Consider the following 15,660-nt stretch of genomic DNA (forward strand, 5'->3'; position numbering starts at 1 on the left):
TATTTAGTAATTATTTTTATATATTAATTATTATTAAATACATAAAAATATAATTAAAATTGAAAATTCGTGGGGTATTCACTACCTGCATGTGTACTCACTAGTATGGAATGAGTACATAGATGCACTATACTGCCTGCCCAGCTCCTTTGTCATGCTTAAAAGAGTTGTGTCCAAAAAGTGTATTATTTCACATACAATAATTATAATAAAATATTATAATTAAAATGTAATGATAATATATTATTACTAAGAACAATAATTATAACAACACGTTTATAAATAGACTTTAAAAAAGTTGGAGTTTGGCTTGAAGTTGAAGATGGTCGTATATAAAGTTAATCTTAGGCTTTTATTAATTAGGCGACTCAACCAATTATGAGTCCTATTTATAGGTAGATAATGAAAAGAAGGTAATAATAATCTTTCCTGTTAAAGACGTGTTTAATGCACAAGCAGGGACATAAGAAGTTGAAGAAGACAACATAACATTGCTACTATGGTAACAGTAACACTCTTTGATCGTTGTGACAGTTGTGTTGTCCATCAATATGATAATACAGTTGAGCTACTCACATGGCTTAATCAATCAAATGTGCTGAATCAGAGTCACACCACTCTTTCATACTGCACCTATATATAAGTTGAACTGCAATTCAATTACATCACCATATAGCATATGCATCTCTCATTTACATGTCAATAGAAAATATATAGAGAATGGATGGATACTTGCGATGAGGGTTCCTTAATTTTGAAGTTCCAGATTGTGAACCACTAGGAACCGGAACGAGAATGTCCCGGGAACCAGAATGAACAAACTACTGGTTCTAGGTTTGAAAGCAAAATTAACGAACCAGGTTACTACGTTCCTCATGCAATCTAACCTGTGTAGCTAGCAAAACCATAACTAATATGATAAGTTACAATTTACAGGACTAAAAAAATAATGTATGATTACCAATACAAATATCTCTTTGCAACTTTACTTGAGTCAAAGAAATGAAAAACAACAAATAACACAAGCAGTAACAATACCAACAACAATGCCTATGAGTCAGTCTCATCATCTAGCGTCCTTCCTGGTTTGGATGAAGCGGGGAACGGTGGTGCACATGACGGGTAGCAACTGTACGATTAGACTGGAGTTTCGGGTCCTTATTGGCAGCTTCAATTCTCTCCAAGCTCTCCAAAACTTCATTCATTGATGGCCTCTGTTTGTGCTCAGGTGCAAGGCATTTTAATGCAAGTTGGGCTATCCGAAATGCAGCTTTTGATGGATATTTTCCTTCCAATCTTGAATCCATAATGCTCTTCAATTTTCTTCTATCGTGCAGGTATGGTTTCACCCAGTCTGTTAGATTAAGCTGTGCACTTGGACGGGTTGGATCAAGCGCTCGTTGTGCTGTTAGCATCTCAACCAAAACTACTCCAAACCCATATACATCACTCTTTACATATAGATGCCCTGTGGCCACATATTCAGGAGCAGCATAGCCATATGTGCCCATTACTCTTGTTGTCACATGGGATTGACTAGCTGAAGGACCCAGTTTTGCCAATCCAAAGTCAGATATCTTTGCATTATATGACTGTTGCAGCAAAAGCCAGAGACTTTAATCGAAAATGGACTTGTCCACACAGTAGTACATTCTAAATCTAAATTAAAATTGATTTCTGGTGAACCAAAACAGACATTTTGTGCACATCCTAAGACTAAGAATGAAAAGCAAGCAATTATGTGTGTGATAGAATAGAACAGAACAGAACTGACCCCATCAAGTAATATGTTGGAGGCCTTGAAGTCCCTGTAAATGACTTTCTCAGATGTATGCAAGAAAGCGAGGCCACGAGCTGCTCCAATTGCAATCTTAAGCCTGATGTCCCAAAGAAGTGGTTGAACAGAAGAGCCCCCTGTACAATCAATTCATATTTTGCTGATTATTTCATGATTGATAGACTTATCTAGGAAGGTAATACTAGAAGTTGAAGGTACTAGGTAGTGATAATCTAATACTAATACTAATACTAGAAGTTGAAGGTACTCACTTCCAAACAGATGATTTTCCAAACTGCCCTTTTGCATGAATTCATAGACAAGAAGAAGCTCAGTTTCCTCCAAACAATATCCCAACAGCTTAACAAGGTTAGGATGAGAAAGACGACCAAGAAATGTTACTTCTGACTGCACCGCATCATGCATCATGCATCAATGAATGAAAATATAAGTGTATGAAATGAAATGTGAAATTAAAAGGAACTAAATTCCTGGGACATATACCTGCCACTCCTCAATTCCTTGTACGCTTTCAGAGTTCAATTTCTTGACTGCAATGATGGTTCCATTCTTGGAGTTGGCCTTTTCATCAAGCCAGCCTTTATAGACTTTTCCAAAACCACCCTCACCGAGTACAGTATCGGGTCTGAAATTCCTAGTTGCAGCTTTCAACTCAACAAAGGTGAAGATCCTCAAAGTATCGGTAGGTAAGATCTGGCCTTTAGGATTATAAGATTCATTATTATTATTATTACCACTAGACACAGATGACAACTTGTTATTTATGGAAGAACTATTATTTCCACTTCCAGAGGAAGAGGTAGTTGTAGTTGTAGTTGTAGTTGTTGAAGATGTATATGTATATGTAGATGATGTCCCTGTTGTAGAAGTATTAGTAGAGGTTGTAAATGAATAGAGAGAATAATATTGAATCCAATAAATGAAATGAAAGTAACAAGAAGAAGAAGATTGTTAGTTATGGTTGGGTCGGTACCTGCACTGAGGGCACCGGTGGTGGTGGTGGTGGTGGCTGATGTTGGGTTGTGAGGTGAAGAAGAAGAAGAAGAAGAAGAAGAAAAACAAGTCCAGCAAATTCCCATTTTGATACAATTCTCCTGCTGCTCAAACCTATCTGTATAACCTGTTGTTGTTGTTGTTGTGTTGACTGAGAATCTGAAAATACTTCAACTCAATTCCATTTAATCAACGCCTTTTGCTCTCATCTCATCATCAAACCGTATATTCATTCTTCTTCATCTTCTCTCTTAATTCTTTCTTTCTCTTTAATAATAATTGTATTATACTATTATTCTCCCTTCCACTCTTTCTTTCTTTCTCTCTCTATTTACTTGCTTACCACTTAACCAATAAATAATATTCTTATTTATTATTATTACTCTACTCTTATAAACATAAAGTGACACTGGACTTGGTCTATCCTAAGAAATTGCCACCTTACACTAAAGTCAACTTTCCTGGCCAAGGGATTAGTCAACTCTCCAATCAAATTCTATTCAATGATTTTTTTGTTTCCCACTTGTCGCATTTGAGACAATCGTGTCCGAATAGGTACGTGGACTAACTCTTCTAGCAAGCATTTTTTTATTCATAAGACTCCAACTCGAAACTTTATTTAAGGAAAATCAATCTCTACAACACCAGTTAGTTATTTAATAAAATTGAGTAGAGTTAAGACAGCAACTCCATTTTAAATAAATAAATCATTTCAAAGAAAGTTTTATCATTTTGACTCCTAAATTATGGCACTCCCCATCCTCATCTTCTATGGCAAATGCCATTTATTATTTCCTTTTCTTTCATATTAATACTAAAAAATATGAATGATATAGTGAGATCGTAGAGAACTTCACCATTTCAAGTTTTAATTTTAAAAATCAACCCTTTATGATTCTTTCTTTTTTTCAAATGTTTTCTTTACGTCTTTGTATTTTGAATGTTAGGGTTCAGTTCATGGGATCAATAATTTTAGGATTAAAGATTATGATGTGCTTGCTTAGATGTGAAATTTTTAATAATCTATTATATTATAATTGGTTATATAATCAAATTCATGTTTTTCTAATCATTTGTATGATCCACAAAAAAAATTCTGATCAAACTAATATATAGAGTACGATTTTCTCTATATACAATACACAAACCAATTGTTTTACAAGAGGTGAAAAAAGACATACACCGCCTAAAAGAATACATTATTAATAATCAATTTGAGGTTTGAAAAGTTTTAATGGAAAATGATTTAAAGATTAATTAAAGAAATAATGAACAAGATGTAAAAATCCAAAAAAAATAAATGAGGATATATTAAATTATTAGGTGAGTGATATTTTGATTGTATAAAACAAATAAGTATATCATGCTCAAGGGACCAAGCCACAAAGCCAAATGTTCAAGATAATCATGTCAAGGAATGTGCCATGGCCTAGCCAAATGTTCACATTGACCATGTCAAGGAATGGGTCATGACAAAGCCAAACACTCAACCTGACCGAGCCAATGAATGAGTCGTAACCGAGGCAGCTTGCATTAGATGAGCCTTCGTGACTAAGACAAGATGCATCAACCTTGGCGCATCATAAGGGGCACCAAAATCAATCTTAGTACACCAAATGGTGCGACACCTTGGCACATCAAAATCATTCTTGGCACACCAAATCGTGCGACACTAGCATGATGCTTGACGCATCTTAATTAACTCAGCACATCATTTCCTCTTGGTTTAGGTCAACATTGTGATTCTTCTATAAATATGGTTTTGTAGTAGAACATTTTATTTCAACATGCTCAAGGGACCAAGCCACAAAGCCAAATGTTCAAGATAATCATGTCAAGGAATGTGCCATGGCCTAGCCAAATGTTCACATTGACCATGTCAAGGAATGGGTCATGACAAAGCCAAACACTCAACCTGACCGAGCCAATGAATGAGTCGTAACCGAGGCAGCTTGCATTAGATGAGCCTTCGTGACTAAGACAAGATGCATCAACCTTGGCGCATCATAAGGGGCACCAAAATCAATCTTAGTACACCAAATGGTGCGACACCTTGGCACATCAAAATCATTCTTGGCACACCAAATCGTGCGACACTAGCATGATGCTTGACGCATCTTAATTAACTCAGCACATCATTTCCTCTTGGTTTAGGTCAACATTGTGATTCTTCTATAAATATGGTTTTGTAATAGAACATTTTATTTCAACATTCGCCAAATAAGTTTGTGAGTTATGTTAATTAGGTTGCTAAGTTAGCATTAGTTATTGAGCATATTAACTTGAGCTTCAAGAAAGCTGTGTATAAATAGTCTTGTACATTCCTTTTGATGATCAATATTACAAATCGCATTTTCTTCCATTATCCACTATAAATTTCAATTCTAATACAAAAAAACTTTATATTAACAACATGCAAATATTAAATTTTAACTACTACTTATGCACCTGCTCAAAGTCGACGCTCATGGCTAACTTGAGTTGTGATAACATTCATTTGAAATACAATAAGTGTAATTGATCACATTATAATTTTAAAGTTAGATCAATATATATCTCATGTAAAAATAAATTAACAATTGAATATTTCATATTTTCTGCCATTTAATTTTTATAAGTTTGATATTTGGAATCTTATCTTACCATTTTCTTTTCACTCTCTCACATTTATAACCAAAAAATATTTCCAAAGATAAATATAGGATAGTTTTAGATAAGATTATAAAATTAAAAGCTAAAAGAAAAAGCAAGGATTATTTTGTACCTTATTAACTTCTTGTACAATAGCCTCATGAAAATGATTGTATCCTCTAAATTTAGATATTGTAAGGACAGTTGTACTCCACCCTATTTTCTTTGAGTTGTATTCTCTCACTAAACATCTTAGATCTTCCCAAAAGTAAATTTTAAATGTTTATCTAATTAAACTTAAGGTTAATAATAATAAAAATATTATTATTTAGTGGGTTACATAATAATGATGGAAAAACAATGGGCAAGGGGAAAAGTGGCATTTTTGAAAAATGTTGAGGAAAAGTGTCCGTGAGGGATGAATGAATTTTGGGGATTGAATTGAAGAGGAAATCAAACGTTGAATTGTTGAATTAGATCAAAATCTCCATCATCATCAGAAGCTAAGGATAGAGAATAGAATGGGATCGAAGAATGTAGATCTGTTCGATGCATATTTCAGACGCGCAGATTTGGATCGAGATGGGCGTATCAGTGGTCACGAAGCTGTTTCCTTCTTCCAAGCCTCCGGTTTGCCCAAGCAGGTTCTCGCTCAGGTTAGTTATTTCTTTCTTTATCATTTACTTACTTTTATTCTTAGATTCCAATTTCCAATTGAATTCCAATTCCAATTCAAATTCAAATCTATTAGATTTGGGGATTTGCAAACCAAAGCCAAAGTGGTTTCCTTGGTCGTGCTGAGTTCTACAATGCTCTTAAACTTGTCACTGTCGCTCAAAGTAAGCGTGAACTCACTCCTGACATTGTTAAAGCTGCTTTGTATGGTCCTGCTGCTTCTAAGATCCCCGCTCCTCAAATCAATTTCACTGCTACTGCACCCGCACCGACATCAGCACCAGCACCCGCACCTGCACCTGCATCCACACCAGCACCAGCACCCACATCAGCACCTGCACCCGCACCTGCACCCACACCCACATCAGCACCTGCACCCGCACCTGCACCCATTACTCCTCTTGGACCAAGGCCCCCACTTGTATCTGTAGCACCCACTTCTACTGTATCTGTAGCACCCGGTCAAGGAGTCCCTGTTGGTGGAGCTCGCCCTCAAATCTCAAGTGGAGCAGGTACAGGAATTACTCAGCTAGGGCCTGGACTGCCACCAACATCTGGATCAAATGCTTCTGTGCCGCCATCAGATCAAGTGGTTAAGGATTCCAAATCAGTCAATAATAATGTTTTTGCTTCTGGTTCATTTTTTGGAGGGGATATGTTCTCTACTTCTACCTCATTTCAGCCTAACCAAGTTTCTTCTCCACAACCATTTTCATCATCAGCCGTTGTTCCACTATCCGGACGGAACCAACATTCTACTGCGACCAGCACCAGTACCCGTGATTCTTTGCAGACCCAGCCTGTTGGTGCACAGCATCTTCAACAAAACCAGCAAGCCACCTCAGTCTCCCAGACACGTAATATGCTGAATCCATCTGTTATACTTCCAGTGAGATCGCATGATTCTGCTTCTACTCAGCCCCAACCTCCTTGGCCAACAATGACTCAGACTGATATTCAGAAATATACCAAAGTGTTTGTTGAAGTAGACACCGATAGAGATGGAAAAATCACTGGGGAACAAGCACGGAACTTGTTTCTTAGTTGGAGATTACCAAGAGGTATGCTTCTTATGTTTCTAATTTCTTGTGTTTTTTGCTTGGACAGCAGGATTAAAGTGTTTTTTTTCCTTCTATTTTTCTTCTTTTCCAGTTCTCTTGCTGCACATGCAATAGGCAATCATATTAAATATGATTAATTACCCCCATTGCAGAGTGAGGTTGCATTAACTTGGTTTTTGTTGTGTATGTAGCCATATCAGTATGTGTGTGTAGTCTTATTGATAGAAGCCATCAAATAGAGGGTAGCCCAATCTCTAGATGTAGAAGGAGACCAAGAACTACAACAAGCGAAACAATTAAGAAGGATTTCAGATGTAAATGGCTTGTCAGTAGACATAATTTAGAATAGGATATTATGACGTTGTTTGATCTATGTACTCCACCCTTTATACTAGGAAAAGGCTTGGTTTTTGTTGTTATATCATTCTAGTCTTCACATCTTCAATGTGTATAACTTTTCAATGATTTGATAATTCATTGATCATTAATTCTATACCATGTTTTATACTTTTCAGAGGTTCTAAAGCAGGTCTGGGACTTATCTGATCAAGATAATGATAGCATGCTTTCTCTCAGGGAGTTTTGTATTGCTCTGTACCTAATGGAGCGACACAGGGAAGGACGTGTTCTTCCAGGAGTACTCCCAAGTAACATTATGCTTGATCTACCTCCCGCTGGTCAACATTCCACTCACCAAAGTGCTGCAGGTTGGGGAAATCAATCAGGTGTTTGTCCAAGACATATTTTTTTCTTTGGTTATAACCATTATGAAAAGCATTTGCTCTCATATTTTTGCCTGTCTATCCTCTTTTGTCTTTGGAAGGTTTTCAACGACCACAAGTGGCGACTGGTTCTGGTGCTCGACAACTGAACCCTACTGCTGGTCGTCCCCCAAGGCCAGCTGCTGCCCCTCAGGCTGATGAAGGACCTCAGAACAAGCAGCCGAAGTCCAAAGTTCCAGTTTTGGAGAAGCACCTCATAGATCAGCTGAGTTCAGAAGAGCAAAGTTCAATCAATTCAAAGTTTTCAGATGCAACAGAAGCTGATAAGAAGGTACACATTCTATCATTTTGTCATGCATTACTTATATTGTCGCTCTTAAATTTAGCATTTTTTTGGGTACATTAGGAAGTGCAAGCACCTGGTAGGGGTGGCCTTGCTGAGGATTGAACATTCTGAGGACATCACCACACCCCGAGCATAAAGATTGGGGGTAGTGACAGTTGGCTACAGTCTTTTAGCCCATTGACTGCATGTTTATGTTTTAATGGTTCTCTCTTATTTTTCTTTTCCTCATTTTTTAAATATTTTCTTGCCAACACTGATCACTGATGGAAATTCTTATTTTTATTTGATGGAAAGTTTTGCATATATAACCTCTCTTTCCTACCTGTCTTTATTTTGCTTATCTATTGTCTAATTGCCATTGCTTATTTTGATAAGTTTTTTTTATAAATATTGATTAGTTTCAGTTTTGTAACAAGTAACTCTTTCTGGGGGATGTGGTGCGTTTTGTGTCTGGTCTTCTATTAAGATTGATTAGGATGTGGTGAGATTATATTGAAATTCATAGAATTAGGAGAGGGTTTGGGGAATTGTGTGGGAAAACAAGCAATAATATGTTATTTATATACAGATTAGTACATGACAGCAGTAATTATATACACTAATTCCTAAAATTATAGATGGCATATTTCATGTAATCAGCTCTGAGTCTCTGAGTCAGCCATGGCTAGGCAATTGTTAAAGCGACATATTAAACATGTACTTAATTCTAAGTCATATTTGTTTATTCATCATGCTGATGCTTGAAATTATATTAAATTATTAGCTTTTAGTGGTATCTCTGAAGATAACATGGAAAGTTAATATTTAGATTTATGTGCAGTGCATATTATTATGTCTGCCTGTGTACGCCGACTGGACTATTTTGTGTTTTAAATTGGACATAGGTAATTCTCATTTATTTTGCTAACTGCAGGTGCAAGAACTTGAGAAAGAAATTGTTGAGTCTAGAGAGAAAATAGAATTCTACAGTGCAAAAATGCAGGAACTTGTGAGTACTTTCCTTGCTCTTCCATCATATCTTATTAAAACTCTAAGCTGTTTTATCTGTGTTCCATATGCTCTGTTTTTTGTCTCCTTTCTAGATGTTAACATGTGATTTGCTTACATTTTTTCTGTCTCCTGATTTGAATGCTGAGCCATATACCATATATAAGTAGCTACTAGCTAGTAACTGTGAAATGTAATTTGATAGAAAAATTGTTCAGTGTCATAATTTCTTACACTTCAAGAAGGGGTGTTAGCAAACACACCTACACCAATTAAGGATGTAAAATATATATAGGCTATTGTTTAACTATTATAAGATGATGACATAGGAATATCAGACGTTATGGTTATTCTAAGCTACATGTCATGCCTTGTGGTTATTCTAAATATCAGCCTCCTTAACAAAAGTAATGATTCTTAGTGTAATCTACTGAACATACTTACACAGGAAAGTTTATATTATCGTGATTTCTTTCACTTCAGGGAGAAGGGGTCTTACCAAACTTTCAAGATGCACAGATTTAAGGATGTAAAATATATGTAGGCTATTGGCTAACTATATATAAGAACCTATTGTCTTGAGTTCAAATTCTGGAAATAGCTTCTCCTCTTGTAGGGATATGGCTGTGTGCATCTACCCTTCATATACCCCACCGAGTAGGAGTCTCGTGTGCCATGGGCCACCCTTTTTCTGATATCCAATGCCACGCCACTATGGTGATTGTAAATATAACAGATTCATTGACAAAAATGATCATTCCATGTTATAGATCTATCGCATATGATTGTATAGACACCTATCTACTTCTTGGATTCCTGATTCCTATTACTTTTAAGAAAGGGAAAATGGATTTCTAGAAAGGTCATTAACCCAAAATTTATGACGTTTTTATGCCTAGTTTCTCATTGATAGATGGCATGCCCTTTCATTTAACTTCTGTCTGTTTCTTCAGATACCTAGGAACTAGACACGGGTTGCACTCTCTTTCTGTTTTTATGTAATAAAATTGTGGAAACCAAAAGAAAAAAGCATATAAAAAATGAACCTCCTTGATATTCTGCCTTTGGTTAATAATGTCAGGTTAATATTCCTTTTTCTAAACATTTTTTTCCTTTTTCCTGCCAAAGGTTCTTTACAAGAGCAGATGTGACAATCGTCTTAATGAGGTCATGGAAAGGATATCTGCTGATAAGCATGAGGTATCTCTATGTAGAGTTTCATGTGTTCTTGTTAACTCCATAAATGTAATGTTTATTATTTACTCAATATATTAACTCCAGGTTGAGATTCTGACAAAAAAATATGAAGATAAATGTAAGCAAGTTGGAGATGTATCGTCCAGGTTAACTACCGAGGAAGCCACATTTCGTGACATACAGGTGCGATGAAAATATGGCCTTTGCTTCTATAGATGATAAAAGCTTGTCATTTCTCACCTATTTTGCATGATTACTGTCAAATTATTTATTTGTATAATGTGTAGGAGAAAAAAATTGAATTGTACCAAGCGATTGTCAAGATGGAACAAGATGGTAATGCTGATGGCACTCTACAGGTACACTTTTGTATTATCAGGGCTGCACATTTATCTCGAGGGATTCTTTTCATATTTCATCTAATCATCTGCATTTTTCAGGCGCATGTTGATCATATCCAATCAAACCTCGATGAGCTGGTGAAATCTTTGAATGAGCGGTGTAAGAAATATGGATTGCGTGCAAAGCCTACAACACTAGTGGAGCTCCCCTTTGGTAATTTCAGATTTATAGTCAACGATCTTATTACCCTTTGTATGTATATAACTTTTGTTATTTGGTAGCCATTGTATTTGTTTTGTTGATATCCGTTTTTTTATCTTTAATTTGAATCAGTGTGAAAATTGTTTGAGGAAGTTACCTTCAGTTGCTGAAGTACTGGTTTTGAATCAGTGTGAAAATTATTTGAGGCGGTGCATTTTGAAATAGGTTGCCTGATTAAGTGGCATTTAACATACAGTTTATTACTTAACTTAGTGACACAGTTCTTCACTAACAGGATCTAGACAATCTTATAAAACTCTTGTTCCTTATGAAGAATGTTTTCTCATGTGGGAGTTTTATTGAATCAATCTACAACAAGTTATGGTGATGCGTTGACACTCATGTGGCTGTCATATCTGCTGCTGTGATTGTTATCAAATGTTGGAATAATGCTTCAATTATTCGAAAAGTAGGGCATCTCGAACCTTGGTGATGTTTCTGAGAACAGTGTGCAAGTTCAACTACATATTTTGTATACGTTTGCTTTTATTGATTTATTTTCTCATTGAAGGTGACACAAAGTGAAAATAGCTCGGTCATGATTTATTAACTATTGGACAATATGGTGTTGTTTGATCCATACAGCTTACCTCCAATGGGAAAGAGCTTGGTTATTGTTCTGAAAACAGTCTTTAGGTGTTGGCTGTCTGTCTTTTTTCAATTGCCTTTATCTTCTATGATTCTAATTAAGATAAGAAAACTGATTATAGTCCGCAAATCGGCTTATCATTTGTGTTGAATGAAATTGCTTCCTTTTTATTCACTTGGTTGGTCCATTATTTACCTTAGTACAGGGTTGTCATGTTTTCTCCTTTTGCTTCTTTTATTTGTATCCTGACTATTTCTTTGATTAAGCTGTACTGTCTTTTGCCCACCAGTCCCATGTGCCACCCTGTAGCATATTTTTTACCTGATAGTGCAATAATTAAGTGCATATAATTTTTTTCTCTTGTATTTTCAACCTGACTCAATTTTATCCTTTAAGGCTGGCAACCTGGCATCCAAGAAGGAGCGGCTGACTGGGATGAAGACTGGGATAAGCTTGAAGATAAAGGTATTCAAAATAACCCTAATTAGATCTAAGATTATTGTGTAATAATGATAAAAAGTGGAAACAAGAATTTTATGCTAACTTTTCTTAATTTTCCCTCCATAATCCTCCAAACATGAGGAACATAAAAAGTGAGTTTTAGAGGATCATGGAAGTTAACTTAAAAATCCCTCGTCTTGCCTCTCCTCGAAAGAAAAAAAGTCTTCCAAAAAAGGTAGCTTTCAAGAAACATTTCCATTCTTTATCTCCACCCAGACATACTCTTAATCATTTAACTTCCATATTTTTAACTTATCTATTTGTACTGTGGCATTAATAAATAAAAAAGTGTCATGCGGTGAATCCAAAAAACAAGTGGCGAGGGGGCCAAAGCTAAACTACAAATATATTTTTTGAACTGTTGTATATAGTTCAGGAGACAGGACAATCCTAAATAGGCATATCTTTTAGAAAAGTATATGGTATTGGTGGAACTAAAATTATGGTTATCTGCTGTTTCTTTACTTTGTGGCCTGCATCTGTTCTCTTATGGAGAATTTTGGAAAGGGCTCAATGAACTACTTTACTTCGCAGAATTTTCCTTCGTCAAAGAATTCACTCTTGATGTGAAAAACATCATAGTGCCTCCGAAACAGAAATTACCGCCAGAGGTGAATAGAAAAACTGCAGACACTGACAGTCCAAGACTTGAAGCTTCACCTAAGAGTGACAGAAAGTCTGAAAAGCCCCAAACTACAGATGAACAGGAAGGTGGCAATGGATCTGTTGATAATAAAAGTGAAGACGGGTCTACAAAAAGTGCTCCTAATAGTCCATTTGCAAAAAGTACTATCGCGAGCCCTCATAAGGATGTTGCTGATTCTAACATTAGGACTGCAGATGAAGACAGCTCACCCCATGATCAAGATAGCGTTCACGAAACTCAAAGGTAGGATTTTCATGATTTGCAGGCCAGTTATCCAATTTATGGTCAGTTGCTCAGTTGATCATGAAATTAGCGGAAGAATACTCTTAGCTTGCTGATTATTAATATTCTTGCCTTTAAGGTGTATTATTATTAATTTATTTTTTTAGTAGAAAAAGAAAAATCATTAAGGAAGAAGAGAGACGTACAAATAGAGGATAAGATATCCTCGCAGGAAAACAAAAGAAACACCTAGTAGCTAAGAGATTTAGTTACCTAACAAAGTATGCCAAAATCTTTTTATGCTCCAACTAAGAAAACCTCTGAATAGACCATTAGTAGAAAACTACAAACAAGCTACAGAGAATCTGTTGAAAATTAAGAAATGGAGACATACCCTAAAATCCACATGTAAATATTCTGATAATATCCAGTCTTATTATGTTTTATTACTTTTGTAGTTATGTCTAAGTTGTTCCTTGATTTTCGAGACTTCACATTCTTTTGGTCATGTTACCTCTAATGTTTTCATGATTCTATGGTGCGTTTATACGATTCTAAGACTTTGTTATGAGTCTAATGATTAATTGGACATTAACCTTCATGAGGCAGGCTCGTGTTTTTGGGGTTGCTGCCCCAATCTGCATTTGACCTTGTCACAACACTTCTCACTGTAATGTAGGCATTACATCCCAAATTTTAAAAATTTAAATCACCAAGAAGTATATCTTGCAGTGGTTACAATACATGTTTTCTTTAGGACGTTATGATGGGGTCAGAAACAGTGTGGGATTAATGGGAATTTTATGAGCATGTTGTGCTTGATATGAACATTCAGTCCAACTGTCAGGTTAAAAGGCGGTTTAAAATTGATGTTGATATACACTGGTGTTAACTAATACTAATATACTTCATTTCATTTTTACATGATAAGATCTTATTATATTGCAGAATAATTGTTAATTTATAATCTTCCATGTGCAGTGATCATAGTGGTGTCAAGTCTGTATTTTCTGGAGACAAATTTTTTGATGAACCAAATTGGGGAACCTTTGACACAAATGACGATATTGACTCTGTTTGGCGATTCAATACCAATAGCAATGAGGAGGTATGTGAATTCTCCCACCTTAAAGATATTCTCAGTTAAGTTCTTATTGTAAAACACATTTTGTTCATATGTTGCTTAAATTTCCCTTGATTGAGTTGATTCTACTACTTTGTTGTGCCCACTGTTAGTTGTTGAAATTACTTGGACTGGATAAAGTGAGGAATACAGAGTATATGCAACTAATTGGGTTGTGATGTTGCTGTAAACGTGTAATGCCATGAAAAAACTAACCTAATAGTCCAATACACCTATTCATACTAATATTCTAGGACATAGAAGTGTAGTATATCTAGTACTACGACTGACACTCCTAACATGATGAGACTCCTAACACAATAAAGCATTTCCTAATTTTCTTCTTATCCAAAAAAAAGTGTCATGATTATTTGATTATCAGGGATTTAGAGCTTGCACAAGATTTTGTGAATGTGTCTTACAATCAAAACGATAGATGTGTCATTCTCTGTTAAAATATAGAAGGAAGTTTGTAAAGGATTGCTGGTTGAAATAATTGAATTATCAAAATTTTGTTGCTTGATGCCTCTAACCAGAAATCAAAGTTTCTCATGGTAATTGATGGAGTCAAAGCATAAAACTTGGTGTAATTTGAATGAGCTTAGATCTGTAGTCTGAAGGCATGTAAGAAGAAGAATTGTATGTGTTTGATCAATTTATAGTGAAGGGTACAGTGATCATTTTTTGGACAATTGTATTGTAGGAGAGAGCTCTGGACAAAGGTGGAGACAACTATTTCTTTGATTCTGGGGAACTGGGTCTCAACCCCATTAAAACAGGTTCATCACAGGTTGGTGATCTCTTCCCAAAGAGCAGTGGATTCGGTTTTGATGATTCCGTTCCAAGTACTCCACTTTTCAGCTCAAGCAGCTCCCCACAAAGGCCCAAAGAGTGGTCGGAAACTGCGTTTGACAGCTTCTCAAGATTTGATTCTTTCAAAACACATGATAGTTCATTTTCAACTACTTGGGAGGCAGCACAACAATTTGATTCAGTACGTGGCAGTACAGATTTTGATAAAGTCCATGGCTTTCCAGCTTTTGATGACCCAGATCCCTTTGGCTCGGGGCCATTCAAGACTTCATCAGAAAGTCAAACTCCAAGAAAAGGATCTGATAATTGGAGGGCTTTTTAGTTTAGTGATTCTTCATATGTGCATTTTCCTCTATGTTGAAGTGGGTTGTATGTCTGTCTCACTGTTTGGAACTTGTTATTTTTAATGTATTCATTGTATTTAATCCTCCTCTGTATTATTTTGTTCCCCACTTTCCTTTGTTAAAAATTGAAAGTGAAGGTATGTTTGATGGTTTTTTGGGCTTTTGGTTGATAATTTTAAGAGATTTCCGTTGAAGAGATAGTGGTATTGGTGACTATCTTATTTGGTTGAGTGTTGTTTAACAAGCGGACTTTTATTATGTTTCTTCTCCTTGTCTGTGTCTTTATAGGATTTGAATCTCTTTTTTTAGTTGGATTAGCATTGTGTCCCTGTAGTATTGTTGAAATGAACTTCAATGATTTAGGCATTTTAATAATTTGATATACATATAATTCTAAAAATATAAAACC

At 35.8% G+C, this 15,660-nt stretch overlaps 2 protein-coding genes across 5 annotated transcripts; one reads left to right on the forward strand and one right to left on the reverse strand.

Annotated features, from left to right (window-relative positions):
• Positions 869-3,072, reverse strand: LOC109342197 (probable serine/threonine-protein kinase PBL11). 4 transcript variants are annotated; one of them, XM_019580258.1, is made up of 6 exons: positions 2,771-3,071; positions 2,630-2,684; positions 2,282-2,596; positions 2,050-2,185; positions 1,775-1,914; positions 869-1,592 (listed from the first exon to the last, which is right to left on the reverse strand). In XM_019580258.1, exons 1-6 carry the CDS (start codon positions 2,875-2,877, stop codon positions 1,071-1,073), a joined length of 1,275 nt encoding a protein of 424 aa, XP_019435803.1. In that variant the 5' UTR covers positions 2,878-3,071; the 3' UTR covers positions 869-1,070. The 4 variants fall into 4 exon arrangements, with proteins under 4 accessions (XP_019435803.1, XP_019435801.1, XP_019435800.1 ...); XM_019580256.1 differs by having other exon boundaries at positions 2,282-2,539; positions 2,570-2,684; XM_019580255.1 differs by having other exon boundaries at positions 2,282-2,684; positions 2,771-3,072.
• On the forward strand, positions 5,768-15,517 carry LOC109342195 (epidermal growth factor receptor substrate 15-like). Its single transcript, XM_019580252.1, has 13 exons — positions 5,768-6,078; positions 6,174-7,158; positions 7,674-7,883; positions 7,982-8,211; positions 9,140-9,214; positions 10,342-10,413; positions 10,495-10,593; positions 10,698-10,769; positions 10,851-10,965; positions 11,999-12,067; positions 12,638-12,992; positions 13,953-14,079; positions 14,798-15,517. The coding sequence occupies exons 1-13, from the start codon at positions 5,944-5,946 to the stop codon at positions 15,227-15,229; spliced, it is 2,976 nt and encodes a 991-aa protein (XP_019435797.1). The 5' UTR covers positions 5,768-5,943; the 3' UTR covers positions 15,230-15,517.

Source organism: Lupinus angustifolius, chromosome LG02, assembly GCF_001865875.1.
Source record: "Lupinus angustifolius cultivar Tanjil chromosome LG02, LupAngTanjil_v1.0, whole genome shotgun sequence".
NCBI lineage: Eukaryota > Viridiplantae > Streptophyta > Magnoliopsida > Fabales > Fabaceae > Lupinus > Lupinus angustifolius.

Excerpts from the sequence above, each read along its gene's own strand:
- LOC109342197 (XM_019580255.1), bottom strand. The coding sequence starts at position 2,877 with ATGGGAATTTGCTGGACTTGTTTTTCTTCTTCTTCTTCTTCTTCTTCT. Across the intron at positions 2,685-2,770 it reads ACCGGTGCCCTCAGTGCAGG|TACAACCTCTACTAATACTT; the intron begins TACCGACCCAAC and ends TCTCTATTCATT. Across the intron at positions 2,186-2,281 it reads AAGGAATTGAGGAGTGGCAG|TCAGAAGTAACATTTCTTGG; the intron begins GTATATGTCCCA and ends GATGCGGTGCAG.
- LOC109342195 (XM_019580252.1), top strand. The coding sequence starts at position 5,944 with ATGGGATCGAAGAATGTAGATCTGTTCGATGCATATTTCAGACGCGCA. Across the intron at positions 9,215-10,341 it reads GTGCAAAAATGCAGGAACTT|GTTCTTTACAAGAGCAGATG; the intron begins GTGAGTACTTTC and ends TTCCTGCCAAAG. Across the intron at positions 14,080-14,797 it reads ATACCAATAGCAATGAGGAG|GAGAGAGCTCTGGACAAAGG; the intron begins GTATGTGAATTC and ends ATTGTATTGTAG.